General features: G+C 39.7%; 1 protein-coding gene across 1 annotated transcript in view; it reads right to left on the bottom strand.

The window, feature by feature from the left end:
- PCSK4 (proprotein convertase subtilisin/kexin type 4) overlaps window positions 1-20,976 on the bottom strand; it is a 1,808,619-nt gene that overhangs the window by 225,896 nt on the left and 1,561,747 nt on the right. Inside the window, exon 15 of the mRNA XM_044054831.1 lies at window positions 19,327-19,451. Coding sequence (XP_043910766.1) covers window positions 19,327-19,451 — 125 coding nt within the window. The remainder of the gene's footprint in view (window positions 1-19,326; window positions 19,452-20,976) is intronic.

The raw sequence follows: 20,976 nt of genomic DNA, 5'->3' as shown, positions 1-20,976 counted from the left end.
AAAAAAAAATGTTCACAGCTTAAGCCAAGGATGTTAACCTAGACATCCCACCCTTGAAAAAAACAGAGAATTATGAGTGGGTCACAGATCATAACCTATTTATGTGTTTGAGACATGGATGCCAATAAATTCACAGATGAATCTTGGCATCCATGTCAAGAACACATAATAAAGGGTTATGATCAGAGACACAATTATAATTTTTCCTAATGCATGGAATTTTATCTTCTGCATTTACTACTAGTTACAGATAAAAAGTGTTACGTGTGTTACTGGCTTTCAAAGCTCTAAAGCACTTAGGGAGCACCGTCAGAAAAACAGTGCAACACAATCTGTAATATGTTTAACAAAGTCAATTAAAGTCCAGTATTTTCTCAGCCACTTTTATCTGCAAAGCAACATTTCACAAATGTGATTGATGCTTTATAATCTCACATTTATTGACTAATTTTAGTGTTGCTGGTCTTCTGGATGATCATTTCCATCTCCCAACACTAGCCTCTGGTTCAAGTCCAAAGTACTCCTCATTCGTTTAGACAATTCTTGTGCTTTTTTTCTCTCTCTCAAGCATTTTCTTTGGAACACTAGAAAAGTTTTCACTGGCAGTGTCCCTTTATGAACCATACTGTCTGAAGAATGATAAGCAGAGCCCCCTTCTGCGTGCTGGATCATTTTTCATTGGCTACATTTTATATCGTTAGCCTGTTCTGCATCAAAACATGTCTTTGATCCTCCAGACAAATACTTTGAAGGCATCTAGATACAGCAGCTGGAATGTTGCACCTGCCTCGTGATACTCCCCGATGTCTGGGTGGCTGTGCTGCTTTTCTTTCTGGTGTACACTGAATAACTATTTTCCACAAAAACTCTGCTGAGTCCAATTTTAATACTTTGCTCTTTTGGTACAGTTTAGCTGGGATCAACTCTTTCTGCTGGTATAACTGCAAATACTCAATGTGCCATTTCAATTAACAAATCCTGTTGTGGAGCATCAGTCTAGTTGTTTATTTGCACTTTCATAAAATGAACAGTCTGTTCCTTCCAATTTCTCTGGTACAGCAAAAAATCTCTGATTTTTCTATGTGCACACTGTGTTCTACTATTTCTTACTATTCTTGAGAGGTCTCATACTCATCCAGCTTTTTCTTCATTTCAACCTCTGATTTTTGCAGTTTTATCAGTTCATCTGAATAGCTAGTTATAGCTTTTTGTGTTTTTTTTTCTAGCCTTTTGCCAGAGTTCATATATTCCTTCAATGTTTCATTTATTTGAATTACTTCTGAGTACATGTGATTTATGTTTTCCTCTAAATTACTGGAAACCATCTCTTGAACCACATTTTAAGCTCAAACTGCTTTTTGCTGAACAGCTGCATAATCTTAGCAAACAGCTTTTTCTAGTCACCATTTCTGGTCTATCTTCATTCAGGTTCTTCAAATTTCTTTGTTGCTAGCATTCAGGCAGTGTACTTACTAGCCAGTAACTGAATTTTATCCCAAAACAGATTCAATGGCACTCCTTTTTCTCTGCTTTTTTCACGCTGGAAGAAATGAAATTAAGCCGCTGATCAGTGTTCAGCTATCTTGGAACTCTTTGGATGACAAACTTTAATCTCCTTCCTTGTATTTTAACCATTTTTCAGCCAGTTTTTTTTTTTTTTAATATAACTTGTGCAAAACTGGAGGGTGATTGAAGGATCCTAATCATGTCTGTCCTAGAGTCAAAAGTGGAAGAACAACAGTAGAAACATATGGACTACATGATTCATAGGTTCATAAGTAGGTACTAGGCCTAAGTAAGCCTAGCCAACAAGGTTCCCTGGCTTCCGCCACCCAAGAAAGTTATTTTCCTTGCCCCTGTCAAGCACAGCCACAGAAGTGATCCCCGGGGTGTATTTCCTATTTCCCATCCACTTAAGATTTTTCTTGAAGAGTGCTAATGAGGAATTTGCTTGACACAGATGGGTAGCTTGTTCCAGAGTATGGGAAGTCTCTGGGACAGGAATCTATCCCTCCAGCATGTCCTGTTTATTGTGGTGACCAGGTTTAGGTCCCTAGAGCGTGTCGCTTGGAGGGATTGGGATTTCTTCAGGTGTAGCATGTCCAACAGCGCTGGGTTTGACATAGCTTTATATGTTAGGCAGAGATCACCTTGGAGTAGGTGATATGCTACAGAGTAAACCTGGGAGTTTTTTGTGACAGTGTAGGGCATCTGTTTGAGGCCAGTAATCCTCTTTATGAGGTACTTCTGTGGCCTTTCCAGCTGCTGCAGATGTCTTGTGAGGTACATTCCAAAAGGGGCAGTGTACTCTATAATGGGTCTGAGTGTCGAGTAGAGGGTAACAATGACCTCTTTTCCTAGATGAGAACCCTTTTGTGATGAGGTGTGCCACGTAGAAGGATTTCTTGACTACTGTGGCGATGTGATTATCAAAGGAGAGACTACGGTCCACCTGGGTCCCCATGTCTCATCACTCATTCGGTGTTAAGTAGACTGCCGCCTTATGTGGTAGTAGAGTTTTTATCAAAGGGGATGCCAATGCACTTTTTGGCATTGAGCTTGAGGCCATGGCTCTGACACCGACACCAGGCATCTGTCTCAGTGAGGCCCTTCTGTAGGATGTCCACGTCATTTGGGGACTCAGCTATGGCTCCTAGTTTGCAGTCATTTGCGAACTTCGTTAGCCAAAGGCCTTCTGTTTTAGCCTGTACTTCAGAGAAGTAGATACCAAACAGGAGAGTTCCCAGGACTGATCTCTGTGGTACTCCACTTGTCACTGGTTTGAAGTCAGATTTGGAGTCTGCAACTTTTACAGTGTGGGTTCTGTCAGTGAGTCAACTGGCAACCCATCTTGTGACGTAGGGATTTACACCTAGTTTAGTGAGTTTAGCTATAATTCCAGAATGGGGGATGGTGTTGAAAGCCTTGGCGAGGTCAAGATAGGCTATGTAAACCACCTTACCCTCGTCTACAGCTTTGGTGACTGCCTCAAAGAAGTCGATCAGGTTCAGGAGGCATGATCTTGCCTTTAATAAACCCGAACTGGGTGGGGTCCAGAGTTTGGAGGTTACCAATGTCTTTGTTTATGAGTTCCATGATGATACATTCCATGGCTTTACAGACCAGGCTCGTCAGGCTAATAGGGTGATAGTTCCCAGGATCAGTGGTGGCTCCCCCTTTGTGGAGTGAGATAACTTGCTGTGCGCCATTCAGTGGGCAAAAAGCCTGGTGTGAGACTATGACTGAATATGGTGCTTAGGTGGGGAGCCAGTTCGTTCTGAAGTTCATGTAAAATGCAGCCTGGGATGTTGTCCGGTCCCATGGATGTGGTGTTTTTGGCTTTAGAGAGTGCAGCTTTTATCAGCGTAGTTGTGATTACAGGGACTCTGCATTCTTCCTGTATAGATATGGGCCCTTTAGAGGGTGAGATGGGGGTAACGTTAGCACTGAACCTATCTGCTAGGATGTTGGTAATATCAGTTGGTTCTGTAATTGTCATGCTGTTATGCTGCAACTCACAGCAGATCTGGGTGTTGCTATTGAGATTCTTGACATAGTTATAGAATGCTTTATGGTTATCCCTAGAATCAGTGGCGATTTTGTTTTCATAGCTAGGTTTGGAGGATCTTATAAGGGATCTCAGCTTCTTACTGAGGCTGACCAGGGAACTCCTCCATTCATGGGATTTTACTCTCTTTTGCAACAGTTTCTTCCTTCTGTTGTACAGTTTGTTTATGGCAGGTGACCACCAGACTGGCTTCCTTTTTTTGTAGGTCAGCGTCTTGTTTCTGTTTGGGTAGCACAATCCATGCACTTGTGTAAGTGCTTATAGAGTGCATCTGTGCAGGATTCAGCAGTCTTAACTGTATTGTCCATCTGCATGGGTGTCACGAAGTTAGTCACTTCTGTCTTAAGAAGCATGAAGTTGGCTTTGGAGAAATTTTTTACTGTGATTTCCTTAATGGGGGGTGGGCGCGGGATGTGGATATCTAGGGTGATTAGCTTATGGTCGGATCTGACCAACGAGGAGTTGACTTCAGGTGTGGAACACCGGTCACTCATGTTGGTAATGACTAGGTCTAGGATATTGTTGCCCCTGGTATGGGTGTGGATAAGTTGATCCAGGGCATTGGAATTTATGAATTCCAGAAAGCGTTGAGCGAAGGAGTTGGTACAGGAGCAGTTTTCCCAGTTAATGGTGGGGTAGTTGAAATCACCCATTATTAGGGTGTTTGGTTGAAGCTTAATATTTTCCAGTATATCAAGAAAAGAGGAGTGAGAATCCTGGGGCATAGTGGAGGATCTGTAGCAAGCTACAGTTTGGATTGCAGTTTTGCCTACAGTTAGTTGCACTTGGATAACCTCGGATGCATTATGCTGAGCAACTAGCCTGGAGGTGTGGATATCCTTAATGAATATGGACACACCACAGCCTTAGGTGTTCCGCTCCAGGTTAGGTGGCCGAAACGTGTGGTATGAGTTATAGCCTGGTAATGCAGGGATGCTCTCTGGAACCTTGAACCAGGTCTCAGTCACTGCACAGAAATCTATTTTAAGGAGTGCTTCGAGGGAATGCATTTTGATATTTAGACGTCTAGCATTGAGTAGCATTACCCTCAGTTTTTGCTTGTCTGTTACTGTTACAGTGGTGAATTTGTCATTTGAACCTTGCCTACAAAAGGCACTATAGGGGCAGCAAGAGCCTTAGCCAGTATCCGGAATCCCAGGGGTGACAGGTGGAGGCCATCTCTGGCAAAGCATTGTGGCCCGTCGACCATGTCATCCCAGGCAAACAGATACTGGATCCCCTTAGAATGACATCAGAAGCTTAGCCAATTGTCGAAGTCATTTTGTCCTTGTAATGCGGTATCATTCTGGGCGATGGCAGGATGCTACTCGGGGCTAGGGTCATACATGCCTGGGCTACAAGATTGGAGAGCACTTCCATGTCTCTCTATGTAGTCCACGGAGGTACGTCTCAGGTCATTCACACCAACATGGACAATGACAGAGTCATATTTGTACTTGTTGTGGAGTGACCTGAGTGTGTGGGTTATGTGGCAGATCCTGGCACCCAAAAGCCTGCTGAGTGGGACATCAGTGTGCCTGACTACAGAGTCACCTATGATTAGTGTGCTGGGTATGCTGTTTTGCCTTATGGGCTGTGGTTGAGTGGCACACTGAGTCTATGGGCTATGTGTCATATGAGCTGTGTTGGGGGGTGGAGGTTGCTTACGTTTCTGCTTTAGAGGTCTCTGTTGCTTGAGCAGATTATTACTGAGAGCCTCCGTGAATGTTTTTGTGTTTCTATGTGTGGATTTTGGTGGTGTAGGTTTAGTGGGACTATGTGATGCGTATAGTGTGGTGCAAGTGTTTACCTTCCCTCTTGACTGTCACGTTCAGTCTTGGTTGGAGAGAGCTTTATCTCCAGTTTGGCTAGATAAGTGCATCTCTCACAGGTTGTGGTGCTGGGTGGTAGGAGGAGAGGGTTGTTTGTGTACGAGGCAATTGCTATATTGCCCCAAGATGCCCAGATTCGTCAGACAGACAGGAAAGAACAGTGGGAGCTGACCCTTGGGCATGCCTGAATAAAAAACTACTTTCCTCTAGACAAGTGAGGAAAGTGAGTATAAGAGCTGTTTTTCTCTAAGCAAGTGAGGAAATTAAGTACAAAAACTGTTTTCCTCCAGGTAAAGAGGAATGTTGAGTGCTGTATAATTTGTAGCTTATTTAGTGCTAACAACAAGTTCTGAACAACTGCTGAGCACAAATAAGCAAATTCAAGTGCTAAAACTAAGAATCTGTACCTGGATCTTGTGGAAGATAGGCTACCTAGTGCTCATCACTCCCACTGACAAGCTAGAATGCTTTCCTCCAACACAGAAAGGCTTGGGTGGGCTCAGAAGCTTACAAACAGTCCTGGATACAGCAAATCTGTATCTAGACTAGACTGGTTACAGGAAAAGTGGGAAACAAGTGCAAACATGGGCTTTTAAACCAGAAAGTTGAAAGAGATGGAAAAAACTGCCCAAACGGCCAATAAACTACAATTTCTGGGCCAGAAACCACTCTTGTGATAGATAGGCTACCTAATGCTTACCACTCCCACTGATAAGCTAGAAGGCTTCCCTCCAACACAGAAAGGCTTGGGGGGGCTCAGAGGCTTACAAGCAGTCCTGGATACAGCAAATCTATATCTGGACTAGACTAGTTACAGGAAAGGTGATAATTACTTTTAACATATTCCAAAGTATTTCAGGAAGCAGAAAGCCCTTAACAGGGCCTAATTGCAGATTCTGCTACCGATAGTAAGCAGTGCAGGAGAAAAAATTATTTGCAGTAAGTATGAGTTTAAGCTTCCTTTTATGAAGTCTAGAAGCTGCAGAACTCTGTTCAACAGATGAGCCTGAAGGCTATTCAGATTCACCATCATGTGACGACCCAAAGACTTTTTTTGAACAACATACAGTGTTTCAGATGAAAGTAAATGAACAGATAAACAATTAAACAAATGGATACAAAGGATGGGTTTGACAGCATTTTCAGTGAGTCATAGCTGTGAATGAAAATAGACCTCTGTGTATTAAATCTTTGAGGAGTAGCCACTGTAGCAGTAAATTAAAACATTTGGGTTCACATAAGTGGTATAATCTTCCCTGTGAGTAACCAATGTAAGTTCCGTACTCATTTAGTTACGCTGGTGGGAGGTGCAGATATATATATATATATAGATATATCTATATATATATATATATCTATATATATATATATATATATATATATATATATATATATATATATATATATATATATGGGTTCCTATGACTTCATCGAACTGTGAAATCACCGACACTCACCTCTTCGACACCAATCCATCGACGTCCATATCATCGACAATTCCGGTAAGCAATCTTCCCCCTCACAGGACCCATGGTAGCGCTTTCAAGGTAAATTATATGGAATCATGTAAACTGTAATCGGTGTAACACAGGAAGAAGCGCTACCATGGGTCCTGTGAGGGGGAAGATCGCTTACCGGAATTGTCGATGATATGGACGTCGATGGATTGGTGTCGAAGAGGTGAGTGTCGGTGATATCACAGTTCGATGAAGTCATAGGAACCCATATATATATATATATATATATATATATATATATATATATATATATATATATATATATATACACACACACACACACACACACACACACACACACACACACACACACACACACACAGAGAGACTATATTGCTTTCATGTTCTTATTTTTTTCAGACAGTCCTCACAGGAAATAGTCATTTCTTGGTATGACTACAGTATATACAGTCATATGGAATAAAATGAAATATATAAATGTGTAAAAAATAGTGTTCAGATACCCTATTATACCAAAGGCCTGCGCTATAACATTACTATTAAAAAAAAAAAAAGAGATCTTTAAGATGGAACTTAAAAACTTAAAAAAATATTTCACGTTTGTTAGCTCTCTACATCCCTGAGTATTTGTATAATACAGTAAAGTAAGCATTTCTTGCTGAAAGAAATGCAGTTAACTAAAAGAACGTATTATGAAACAGAGTGAAAGAGTATCTGAGTTAGGAACAATGAAAAACTTAATAGATATTGTCTCACAGTAAAAGAAAAACACTAATTTCTCTTAAAAAGGAGGATGACAATATACATCAGGCAGAGCCCCTCACTAACACTCTTCAAGAGAAACCTTGACGGGTGGATGGGAAAGAGAAAATTTACCCCGTGGATCACTGCAGTGGCTCTGCTGGACAGTGGTGCAGGGAACTAATGGCTCTGCTGGACAGAGGCACAGGGAACTAATCTAAGGGGGTGGCGAAAGCCAACACATTCTGGCTAGGCTTATAAATGCCCTTGTGCAGACAGCCTAGTACTTACCTATGACATACCCTGTATTTTTTCCTCTTCAAACCAAAAATAAAATGGGTACTTGTGTATAATTGCAGCCAGATTCTAAACAAGTTGATAATACATAAGTAGCAATTTCTCCAGTTTCTACAAAAGTTTTTAAGAGCAATGTTTAATTTCTGTCCCTATTTTGTGGGTCAGTTTTCACAAATGCGATTTATTATTTACAAACAACAGAGCACAAAGGATGAATGACTTTACAATGAGCTACTATTGTTTCTGGGATTCCGTATTTACCGGACTTTTTTTTTTTTTTTTTTTTTTTAACGTGTAGGTTTCCAGTAGCTTGAATGCACTTGGGCACACTGAAAACTCTCAAGTCTCCAGATTTCTGACTCATATTTTTCATATTTCTGGGTCACGGCGGGTATGAGACAGCAAGAGGAATGACAAAATTTTGTGCTCCACCATGGTGCACCTCATGTCTTAAGTGAACTCCGCAGTGGCAGACTGTTTTACAAAGGCTGTATTCCTGCTTATTGGTCGTGACTGTTTGCAGTGGACAGGGTTGTATGTATACTAACACTTACAACAGAAATGGGGTTAACTGTTTTTTAAAGGCAGTACAGCTTTTAACAAGTCCTGTGTCATAGGCAGCAACTAAACAGCATTACAGAGAAAAAGGCAGGGACTGATGCCTGTAAACCTCCACAAACCGAATGGCAATTTTAAATCCGTACTTCCAAGTTACAAGGGAATTAATGTGCCTTCTGACAGCCAGACTGTAACCGTGGTGTGTAAGAACTGATCAGATACCTGCAAAAGGAAATTTCAAAAGAAGGGTTCTGCTTTATGTCAACGAGCAATGGTCCCGACGACTCCTCTTGCTGGGAATGTTTTGCTTTGTACGAGTTGTAACATTAGCGAATACAGACAAACAGCAGTTAGGTGTACAGGTCAGCAGGGGACGCTACCAGGAAGAGGAATTTTGCTGTTATTCTTCTTGTGTGAAAACGTTTCTGACACTATAATACTTAAACAGTTTACACACCCCTTGATAGGTTATAACAGACATGGTTTCTTGCAAACATTACAAATTACGGGTTTTCGTAAATGTGGTTGTGATAATACGAAAGTACCATAAATTTTTTAATTCGGATTTTTACTAAAATCACAAAATATGTAATGTGTGTGGCTATGTATATACATAGATATATAGATATGTATACACACACACAAACATATATATATATATATATATATATATATATATATATATATATATATATATATATACACACACACACACACACACACACACACACACACACACACACACACACAGACATATGTATGTATGGATATGTGTCTGCAATCCAGCAATATTCTTATGGAATATGAAAATAAGGCTGCAATTTAAAGTCCACTAACCGGTAAGTTTTGCAGGCTTTATCAACACCATTTTGACTTCTTTAGAACTATAAAATAGATTTGTAAAAATGCCACTATAAAAGTAATAATAGAACTGCCACTTCTATATTGTAGAAAAATAAAAAATGGAAAGGGTATAAATCATGACAAGACAGAAAACTGCAGTAATTTATTTTTCATTAATTCAGTGTCAGATCTGACCACAAATCAGTCTCGCTAGAACTAACTATAACACAAGATCCCCCCCCCCCCATAGCAACAACTAGACTAAAAAAACTTCTCCAAGACCAATTACAACCTCTTACATGACAGCATAAATAGCTTCATAGCCCCTCTGCCCACTGATGGAACAGGCACCTATACTGAGTTTTTCACCAATGCTTTATACGAGCACCTGTACAATTGTATTGACTCTGCCATACCTGATAAACCAAACCAAGATTTTCAAGGAAAAACAAACCTGCCAGGTGGACAACTGCCATTAATAGGCCACACAATAGAAGAAAGAGATTGCTGTCTCAGAGTAGGAAGGAATGGTCTCAAAACTGGAAACACTCCCTCCTCAACTTAAACAAGCAAATAAGGCTCCTAGTGAAGTCCTCCCATGCTGACTACAAATCCAAATTAGCTTCCTTAACTAAGGATAACCACAAGGAGTTCTTTAGTTACATCCGTAACCTCAAAGGTAAGGCCCAGATTTGCACTGAACTTGTAAGTTAATGGTACATGTGCAGAACCTGTGGATACAGCAAACTTGCTGGCTGACAGGTTCAGTGAAAACTTCACTCCCCCTGTCCCTGCCACATATACTCCAGAGCATCCCTAACACCTGTCCCCCCACCTAGTATCTCTGAGGAGTAGGTCTTAAATGCCCTCTCCAAGGCCAAAAATACAGCCTCTATGGGACCAGACAACATCCTGGGCTGTGTTCTACATGGGTTTAAACAAGAATTAGCATCACCATTGGGCACGATTTTCAATCGCAGCCTAAGCATTGCCATCGTCCCACCGAAACAGAAAACAGCTACTGTCGTCTCTTTGCAAAAAGGGGGTGAATCCATGGACCCTGAGAACTATAGACCCCATTAACCTGACCAGCCTTATCTGCAAAACCATGGAAAGACTCATCATAGACCTTATTAACAAAGATATAGGAAATCTCCAAATGCTCAACACCACCCAGTTTGGCTTTGTCAAGGGGAGATCATGCCAGTTCAACTTGGTGGACTTCTTCAAGACAGTCAGCAAAACCCTAGATGAGGGCAAATCTGTGCATACAACCTACCTAGACTTAGCCAAGGCCTTTGACACAATCCCCCACTCAGACATCATTCAGAAATTCACCCACCTGGATATCAACCCATGTATTGTCAGGTGGGTTGCAAACTGGCTCACTGACAGAACTCATACAGTCGAAATAGAAGACTCCACCTCCTCCAGCATACACATATAACCAGTGGTGTTCCACAGGGATCAGTTCTGGGACCCCTACTGTCCGGAATCTACTTCTTCTCTGAGGTACAGGCTAAAACTGGACTGTGGCTGACAAAGTTTACAGATGACTACAAACTGGGAATGATCACTGAAACCCCTAGAGATGTCAACATACTTCAAAAAGGTTTTACACAGACTAATGACTGGTGCCAAAGTCATGGTCTTAAACTTAATGCAAAAAAATGCATCATCAATCCCCTTCAGCAAAGATGATGTTCCTGCAAACTACCACATCAGCAGCAATAATGTAAGCATGCAGTCGGTGGCGAGAGATCTGGGCACACAGATCGACAGCATCCTTACCTACAATCACCATGTCTCCAAAGAGGTAAGAATGGCATTTTATATTGCTCATCTCATAAGTAAGGCCACTTCCTCTCTCTCTCTCTCTCTCTCTCTCTATATATATATATATATATATATATATATATATAAAAAGGGGTTATAACCCCCCTGTACTTTTCTCTCATCAGGCCAATAGGCCAATGACAGAGTACAATGCTCCTTTTGGTATGTTCCTTTCCAAACATCTACAACAACTGAACAGACCACAATGACTCCTTACAAAGAAAATTCAGGGTCTTCAAGATCTGTCTGATGTGGACAGATTGAAATCATTGTTACTTTACTCTTTGTCATACAGTCTGCTCAGGGACAATCTATGCTTTGCATATAGAGCAAGCTCTGACCCATCATTAATGGAAATGCTGCACATTCGCAAGTCAAATCGCACACAGATCACTCGCTCAAAGGACTTTAACCTGGTATGTGACATCAACAGAACTTGCTGGAGTGACAGAGGTTGCCCCACCTTTGAAACAATCTTCCTACTCATATTAAACAAGGCCCCCAATGACCTTATTTAAGTGTAATTTGGACAACTGGATGGGTAACTGGAAATTCAACCTGGGGATTCTGTCTCTCTCTTGGACAGGGACAATAGGTGTTGATTTTAGAGTTTGCTTGAACCAGACACCCTTGGGAACACGGGTTGAACTTAGTTGGCTAGGCTTGTAAGGGCCCTGGGGCCATTAGCCTAGTAACTTCCTATGATCCTATGAAAATGAGAGCTGCCAAAGAGGTTTCCAGAATTATTGAAATAAATACAGGCAGCCAGGAGATTTCCCTGTATAAGAAAGGTGGACAGTGAGAGGGAGCTTTACTGTTATAGTGACCTCTACTCAAAATCAACTGTTACAGTACGTATACTCTCACACATCTGTACCACCTTCTTTGGGAATGGTCACTATAACAATACATCATAAAATATGTGCAGTTATGTTGTAGGTCTTTGGGATAATAGGGACAGGGAGTTGCTACTGAGGGTTAAGGCTGTGAGCTGTCATTCCTGTGGTTCAGGGTTTAATTCCACTAGCCCTCATTTGCCTACTGTGTGAATTTGAACAAGTCACTTAACTAGACTATGCTCCTGGGTTGCCCCTGCAAAGTGACTGTGTATCCATTGGGTCTAGATGGTTAACAAGTGGATATTATTATTATTCTCAAGCAGTATCTAATGCCTCTACTGGGGGATGGATGCTCTGAACATTATTCCACAAAATAATAAGCAGTCAAATATATATTAACATAGGTATTGGTAAATGTTTTACAACAAATTTCTTTGTGGCAGTTTTCTTCTTCTAGCATACTGTAAATAAGCTATCTGCCAAGAAATACAGGAAAGGAATTAGTGTTGTACAAAATTTGGCAATACTGCATATCGCTCCACAGAAAAAAAAAACAACATTGTATGCATCGCTGTTGAAGAAAATATGAAAAAATCAAACTTAAAATGCAATTAGTCAGGGCCAACATAAGTAACCTTCCTTAATAATACGTAATTGAAATAAACCATCTTAAAAAGAGAGAAAATTATATCACAACTGTACTTATATCCTCTTCAAAATGAATAATCAGAGAATGTGCCACATGCATAATGCAGTTCTACTTTTACTGCATAAATAAACAAAATGAACACATTTAGGTCTCAAATGCTTCAGAAATACAAGACCTCTAATCTAGCCTTAAAGTGATACCATTTGCTACCCTAAAATGAAGCAAAACTGCTTAAAAATAATATTTGTTGGGTGGAGGTTCCAAAGAAAAAAGCATGGAAAATCTCCTTTGTATCCTATACCTAATTTTTCACCTTCTAGTTCTGAAGGTTTAACTCAGAACTCAGTTTGCCAAGTTGAGCTGTTTTTGATTCAGGCTACTGATAGAAGTCAAAAGTATTTTTTTTTTTTTTTTTGCACGGGGCAAGTCTCCCTAACACACCCATGTAGGGGACAAGCTGTCTTCTGCTGAAGTTGTATTTAACAGTTCTCACCAATTTTACTGTTGCACAAGCATGAAGAAATGAAGTGAAGGGATCGCTAACACAGCAAACTTAGAAACATACCCGCCATGCTTTCCAATAGAAAAGTACTTGTGAGCTCATCATTAAGGAGCCGGGGTTTACGGAACAGATCCTTGGGGAGTAGGGCTCAGAATAAGTATAGGGCAGCATATATCTAAATGAAGGTTAATGATGGAGAATGGTTAAATACTGAATGATTTACTACTACTGCTACAGGAAATAGTGTCAATTACTTAGAATAACTGTTGGGATTAAGAAGTATTAAAAATGTCTTGAAAGTTAGTACCTCACTCATGTTTTCTTCCAAGAGCTTTTTTAGACACAGGCTTAAAGTGTTTAGAGAAAGGATGCTGTCAGACAAATTCCAGTTTCCTTTGAGCATCTGGGTATTTCCTACGAAATAATAAAACTGCTGAAAGATAAGTTTTCTGATAAGGTTACATTTTCTTTCATTTTTCATATAAATTTACAGTTTGTAATTTACAGTATCAAAAGTGTAGGCCTTCAATTGACCTTAGCAAGTCTTCTAATAGATATAACTGACACTGCTAGCATAGAGATAGTTTCTACAGAGTCATGAGGACCTGTCAATGTCTACAGACTCAAAAGTTTTGACAGTGCTAACTAGAAACAAAAATCTCTTCTTTGTCTTTGGTATCAGGCACATTGCTCAGAGTAGCCTGAATCTGTGACATAAATTTGTAGTCTGGCAAAACAGAACATGACCTAATAATCTAACATGCATATAATATATAACCTTGTGTGATAACTGCCAAACAGTGTCAACTTTTTCTGAAAATGAATAATCCTTTGAGGTAAACGAGGCTTGCCAGAAATGACAGAAGCAGCAGGACTTACACCTGCAAAGTCAAACTTCAAAAAAAAAAAAAAAAAAAGAAAAAGCTGAGAGAATTATCCATATTAGATAGGTAGAAAACATATGCAGATGGGTCTACTTCATTTAAATGAAAGACCACTTCACCAACACCCATTTAACCAAGACCATATCGCAGACAATGCAAATCGCCGAAAATCCACTTCACCGACCGCCTATTGGCCGAATATTAAATAACCGAAACTCAAATCAATGACAATGCAAACGGCACCATGCCGTACCCTTGCAACTGCTCACAAGTCCATACTGAGCATCCTCTTCCGTTGTACTTCCTGTACAATTCTCTCCAACAAATTAAAGCGTAACGTAATCACATCTCTTCCCAGCATATAATTATTTGCAAACCTATCAAAGTATAAATCAAACTTAAGTGGAACTGTGCTGTAGTTTACCCGTAATCCATACAAAGCACTAACATGCATGCTAAACTCAAACACAACGACTGACTCTCAAATGAGCAATAACACCAAACAAACTCTTCCCGTACAATTACAATTTCTCAGAAGTGATTTTTTTTAGGAACTGATGCCGTTCTATGTCCATCACCCTTCTCTCCAGAAAATAAATCACCGATAACAGCAAACCATGTGTTCAAAACTCCTTCTGCAGCAGCGCACGCAGTTCTGTTACCGTTATTGTTCTCTTCACAGACTTATCATTAAAACAAAACTCAGACATTTGTATACCATACCATGAGCTGCAAACATACATAATTGATACCCTTGTAAATTATGACCATTGAAGTTACAAGACAGATTAGAAAACATTGTGAGCAACCTACTACCTTTAAATCTTCAGCAGTTTGGCAATAGCTTTAACAAATTATAGACGGCCGCACAAGTCTTTATTGTCTAGTACACTTTGAAATTGCGAGTGTCTTTGCAGTAACTTGCGTTTCTTTGGAGAAGGGGGGGGGGCACCAGTCGCCATAAGAGTGCAGAATTCATCCACCCTATTCTGTTCCCTTTGTACAGGATGCCTCAAAATAGACAAATCAGTACCTCTACTATCTAGGATACACTTAAGGCATCTATGCCATTCCTCCATGCTGTTCTGAGTTCTTGGGAGGAACAGTTAATTCAACTCCGCAATATTCCAGAATGACACTGGAAATAAAGGTGGAACCTGTAAAGATGAAGCAGTTCTGGTATTAAATTTCCTTAATTTTCCATGGATATACCAGTCAGAAAAATAGAGGAGTAATTCTCTTCCTTTTGTTGGGAAACTGCCCTTAAGCATTTGGAATGTTTCAGACAAGTTCATCTTCAAGAAATGCTAATGCAACTAAACTTTTTACATTCAATTGGAAACTGACATTACTACTGTATAAAGCACAACGTCCAAGTTCCTGCACCTTTTGCCATAAGTTTTGGCCAAAATGAAATAAACAACCTTTAGCAATAGCACCACTGACATTGAGACGGACACTTTTCATTGCAACAATTTCATAGTCAGACAACACATATCTAACTATAGCTAGAAACCCATGTTCAGATAATAAATAGAAGATACCATGCCACATGTAATTGTAAGATTTCAAAGACTTTTTAGACATTAAGCAAAATATCAATGGTATAGCTTTACTATGACTTCCAAACTTAACTAATCCATGGACAGAATAAAGCTATCAACAGCATACACCTTTACAAAAGAAAGTGTCGTCCATAAGCCATATATGTGCCTGGCTTAAATCATACAGATTGTTAGGAGTAGTAAACACAACTACTGTCGTTCCTGTAGTGCTATCACTCAAAGTTTTGCTGACAAATGTACCACTTTTCAAAGGATAGTGACTGAAATCTATATTATCTAATGTTACATTTGCATCTTTTTCTTTATGAAATACTTTCCATCTCACATGACCTACTTGTTGTAACAGAGCTTTTCTAGGGGGTAGGGCATGCATAGTATCTAATGAGGTAGACGCTAAAAAGTGTCATCCACCAGTAGGCATGCAGTGTCTTTGCTTAATCTAGCTCTTTGTCTGAACTCATTACAAACTGTATTTCTGAATTTCACCTGGGTCACCTGCATGGCTGTGCGCAACAGATTTCCCTAAGCATTCCCCGTCAGCCACTACAGTTGTTACAGCTCTACCTCTGCATTTGTCTGCTATTTTATACTTAACATCCCTAGTATTTGCGGCTGTTCCTTGTCCTTCCTAAATGATAAATGAAACCATCAATAACAAGCATCTCTATTTCGTTGTGATATGACAGTGTTGTACACTGTTCCTAGAACTCCAGGAGCGTTGCTGACATTATCAACCATAACTTCTGATCTGCACTAGACAGTGTATAGCGAAACCCGCTCTTGTGAATATTTCCGAAAAACTAAAGCGACAGATGTTACTTCAGTACTTGTAGTTCCCTAAATGGAAATACAGTGATTTGAAAGTCGATCAAGTGGTTTTTCAGTGATTTAGTCTGGCTGAATTTAATTTTTTCGGTGATTTAGTCTGGCTGAATTTCATTTCGGTGAAGTGGTTTTTCGTTTAAATGAAGTAGACTCGTGCAGATATATGCCCAAATAGCTGAATATATAGATGGAGAGAGTTCAGTTTCCATAAGTCTTTAAAAGGTTGGCAGGATCCTCCCTAAAGATTCCAGAATTTTCAACATCTATGAATGCTTCTTTTAGAGGAGGAACTATATGACTGGCCAAGTGTTATGTAGCATGGTATTAACCCTCTCATTAAAATTAGCCAGAAGAGTTTGAAGAAGATCCCTTCATCATATGAAGGATTATACTGAGAAAAGAAATGCCAAGAAAGACGGGGTTTCTTCCTCTCAAAAAACATCACATTTTGTGAGCCTTCACTGATAATGATGTGGGTTCCCAGCTGCAGCAGTCTGAACCTGGACATACTCTAGTTTCTGAAGCGGTTTAATATCAATCCTGATTATTTTTTCTCTCCAGATACTGAAGCAATCTCCTCCAGTAGCTTCTTGCAGATTCATAGATTGATACTAGGTTAACCAAGGGGGCCTTTTTAAGCCTAGCCAACTTTTCACAAAACAACAACAAAGTCCTGTATCCAAATAGGACATTGAGGGCTAGGCATTTATAGCTACCTCTGTCCATAATGGACATGGGTGCCAGGTTTGGTGTAATTTCTATTCCCCATCCATTGGTTTAGGTTGTGCTTAAACTGGGTAATAGATGAACTCTGTTTCATATGTATGGGAAGCCTGTTCCAAAGGAGGAGCAGTCTCTGAGACACATCTGTCTCTCCAACATGTTTAAGTCACAGACAAAATTCAGGTCCCCAGACCTTGTATTTCTGGTACTCTTACTTACAAATATGTAGGAGACTCACAAGTATGGGGTTTGTGGATGCTTTGTAAGCCAGGCATGGATCACCCCTCAACAATCTATAGGAGACTGAGCAGAGGGAAAGGGCTTTAAGAAGCTCTGAATAAGGCAGGTTTGCGAGGCCTCATGTTCTTTTTGTAAGAAACCTCTGAGGTTGCTCTAGTTGCTGCATATGCCTGTTCAGGTACATACCAAATGGAACACTGCACTCTATAATTGGTCTGATAAGGGTAGAGTACACTTGGAAAATGACCTCTTTGGACCTAGATGCCATACCTTTACTTACAAGTTGCACAACATAAAAGGATTTCCTCACCACTGTGGCCACATGGTGGTTGAAGGAAAGACTACTGTTTACTTGCGTATCCAGAGCCCTGTCCACTGGGTCAACTCTTAGGGGCGTAATATCAACATGGTAATTAGCGGGGATGGTTGACTTCCCCAAAGGGTACAATTATGCATTTCTAGGCATTGAGTTTAAGACTCTGACTAACAAATGGTGCCAAAGTCATGGACAGACCTTCTTGAAGAATGCTAGTGTCTACAGTGGAGTCGATGATAACCTCCAGCTTGCAAACTCAGTCAGCCATAAACCTTTAGCATTTGCTTCTATTTCAGAAAACAGATGCCAAAAAGGAGCAGGCCCAGTACCGAGCCCTGAGGGACTCCACTAGTGACTGGCCTCTTGGTGCAGGTGGTCTCAACTGTTTTGATCTACTGGGTCCTATCAGTTATAACTGTAGGAGATACTACCAGAGAAGGGGAACTAATCCTTCTGGAATGTGAGGCTTGAGCCATAGACAAAATAATAAAAGCAGGCTCCTCCAAACAAACAGAGTATTCCTTAACTTCCATGACTATGCATGGAACGTGCTTCATTGGTAAAGATGTGGTGCTTGCTTAAGTGTATATTGTAAAGGCACCAATGTTACTGGCAAGGGCTCCTCAGGCCCTGAAGAACCTAATTTCATACCCTTGAGTAAATTCAAATAAGTGGCTAGCCTCAAAAGTAATCACCAGAGATAGTAGAGTTTAGAACCTCTTTTGCATAATTTGTTTATAATGTTTCTAATCTTAGCAGATTCATTCATACACTATGACCTGAACTTGACTGTTTTTTGCTAATGATCTGAGTTGATTTTCAGTCAAGAAGGAACTTCAGTATTATGTCTTCATAGTTTAGTAGCCTGATCAAATTTGCTACAGTGCTCACATTTACCATGTTCAGGCCTATACAGTATAAACACAGACACTCAAAATAAGAAATGGCTATTTGCATTTTGCAATTATTAATTTAGCTGCCATTACTGGACTTTTATCATTCTTGAAAATAACTGGAAATTATCAGGAATGAAAAATAAGATATATTAACACAAATTAGCATAAAAGGGAAATGTAACACAAGCCCCCCCCCCCCCCAAAAAAAAACAAACAAACAAACAATGAGAACCAAAGAGGACAAGTAAGAATGCAGGATAAATATAGGAGCTTCGGCACCTTTAGTGTCTGTACCCAGTGTGAAACTGGACTGGTTCTTCACACAGAAAATGCCACTGCTTTTATAATTAATGGTTAAGAGAAGAAGCAAATAAGGCGAACAAATCCACAAATCTTATAATTTACTATTTCAGTGACTCCCTCTGAAGACGACTGCAAAGGAGAACTTCCAGCATACTGGTAGTATCACTGTTCTAAGAATTTACATTTGGTATGCTACCATAGTAACAACTTGCTAAAATATTTAGAATAAGCATTTCATTTCCTGTATGTGACTCTGGACTGCGATTCATGGACAACAACATTGTGAAGACCTGCATTGTTCCTACTGCAACAGAAAACATGTAACATTCTGTAACTGTAATGGAATAACAAAATGAACTGTGAAGTGAGTCAGCCTCACTGGTGCCACCTCGTTAAGTGAGGTCAACATACAAGCTACTCATGGCCTTTACCAGTGTTCTTGGAATATCCTTTGTTCTTTATCTCCAGCATCCAAACACCTTGTGGGTCTTCGTCCCAAAAATGAGACGACATGAATTCCCATTTGTTGTAACCCTCAGAAGATGCATCGAAGGGCCTGTGAAAAATTGAAACACACAACAGCTTAACATTTGAAACTCAAACATTATAAAGTTACTGCTAATAAACTCAGTGCACTGCAATAAGTCTCGAGAAAGCAATGGAGTGAATTACAATTAACTCTACTAGCAAACACAGCATAAGAGAGCATTTCACCCAAACTTCATGATTTTGACTTCTAAAAGCATTACCCATTGAGGAATCTGATGTACAGCCACATTTGTCCTGGCTCAGTGGAAAATAATGCAGTAGTATAATTTGAACAGAATTACAAACATTGACCTCAATATACTAGCATCAGTGTCACAGCAGAAGGCAAGAAGAAAACTTTTTTTTTTTTTTAATTATTTTAAAGAACAAGTTGTCTGCAATTATCACATGCAAGTATTTGACTAGAACAGAATGCTTTATTTTTATAGAACACAATATCTGCAGATATTTCACATATTTACTCAGTGACAAGTAATTAAATGATATGCTTAGGCCACTCATTCAATAGTATGCTTACAAAGAGTTGTAATTACATTTAAAACATTAATTTATACACAGCAAGGGTAAGTGAGAAGGGAAAAGTTCAGAGGTATGATCAAAGCTTGAAAAGTTCTTCATCCAATTTATTTTACTTGCGACAATAATACCAAGATTTATAAAGGGCACCTTATAAGGTGCCAGATGACTAGGGATTTTAATGCAACAATTATATTCCACTTCTGATCTTTATCTCCAGTCTCTACAAAACAGAAATTCAACATTCCTAGCATTAAAAATCTATCTTCACTAAATGATCTATAGCCATAGACTTACCAAGTCTGTTATTCTGCTGCAAATAACATTAGGCAGAAGTTCCTCTTTCTAATAGTGATCCAAGACCACCATTTGCTTATCTGCTCAGTCCATGAAAGGATACTGAGGAAATTACTCTCAAAAGTACAGGATGAAACTTTTTAGCAATTTGCAGTCTTAACCATTAGTGCTAAGCCACTACAATTAATGGACATTAAGGCAGTGATTTTTAAATGGCTAAGTGCCCCTCTCAAGTTACATATTCAGATATGCTTTGACCAAATATTAATTAAAGAATCTGCAGTTGGATGCTGCCTCAGCTCAGATCCAAACATCAACTGAAATTATTGCCTCTGAGTTAGTGTGTTCCATGATATTAGCTACACAATTCAGTCCTCACCAAATGGCACAAATGAAATCAAAGGAACAATAGCTGGTACACTCGTGTGGGTGTTGGGTACTGGGGGCCAAGCCAACAGCGAGGTCGAAGGAGACCACAAAAAATAGTTATCATTAAAAATACTTCAGATTTGTATTCATTCATTCTTTGATTACCCACTTAATCTGGTTCATAAAGGAGACAGATCCAATGCCAGCACTCAAAGGCAAAAGGCAGATTTTTATTTCTTGAGATCTTGGTCTCATTTGAAAACTCTTCTCAGTCATATTTAACCATTTTATTCATTTTCTCATACTTTTTGTGTCTGCTGTTGCTATCCCGGTCAAAAAGAGGAAAACTG

The sequence above is a fragment of the Protopterus annectens genome, chromosome 13.part0 (genome assembly GCF_019279795.1).
Source record: "Protopterus annectens isolate FY-2018-M chromosome 13.part0, PAN1.0, whole genome shotgun sequence".
NCBI classification, from domain to species: domain Eukaryota; kingdom Metazoa; phylum Chordata; order Ceratodontiformes; family Protopteridae; genus Protopterus; species Protopterus annectens.
The sequence above is the reverse complement of the archived record's forward strand: the minus strand, read 5'-3'. Positions and strand labels throughout refer to the sequence as shown.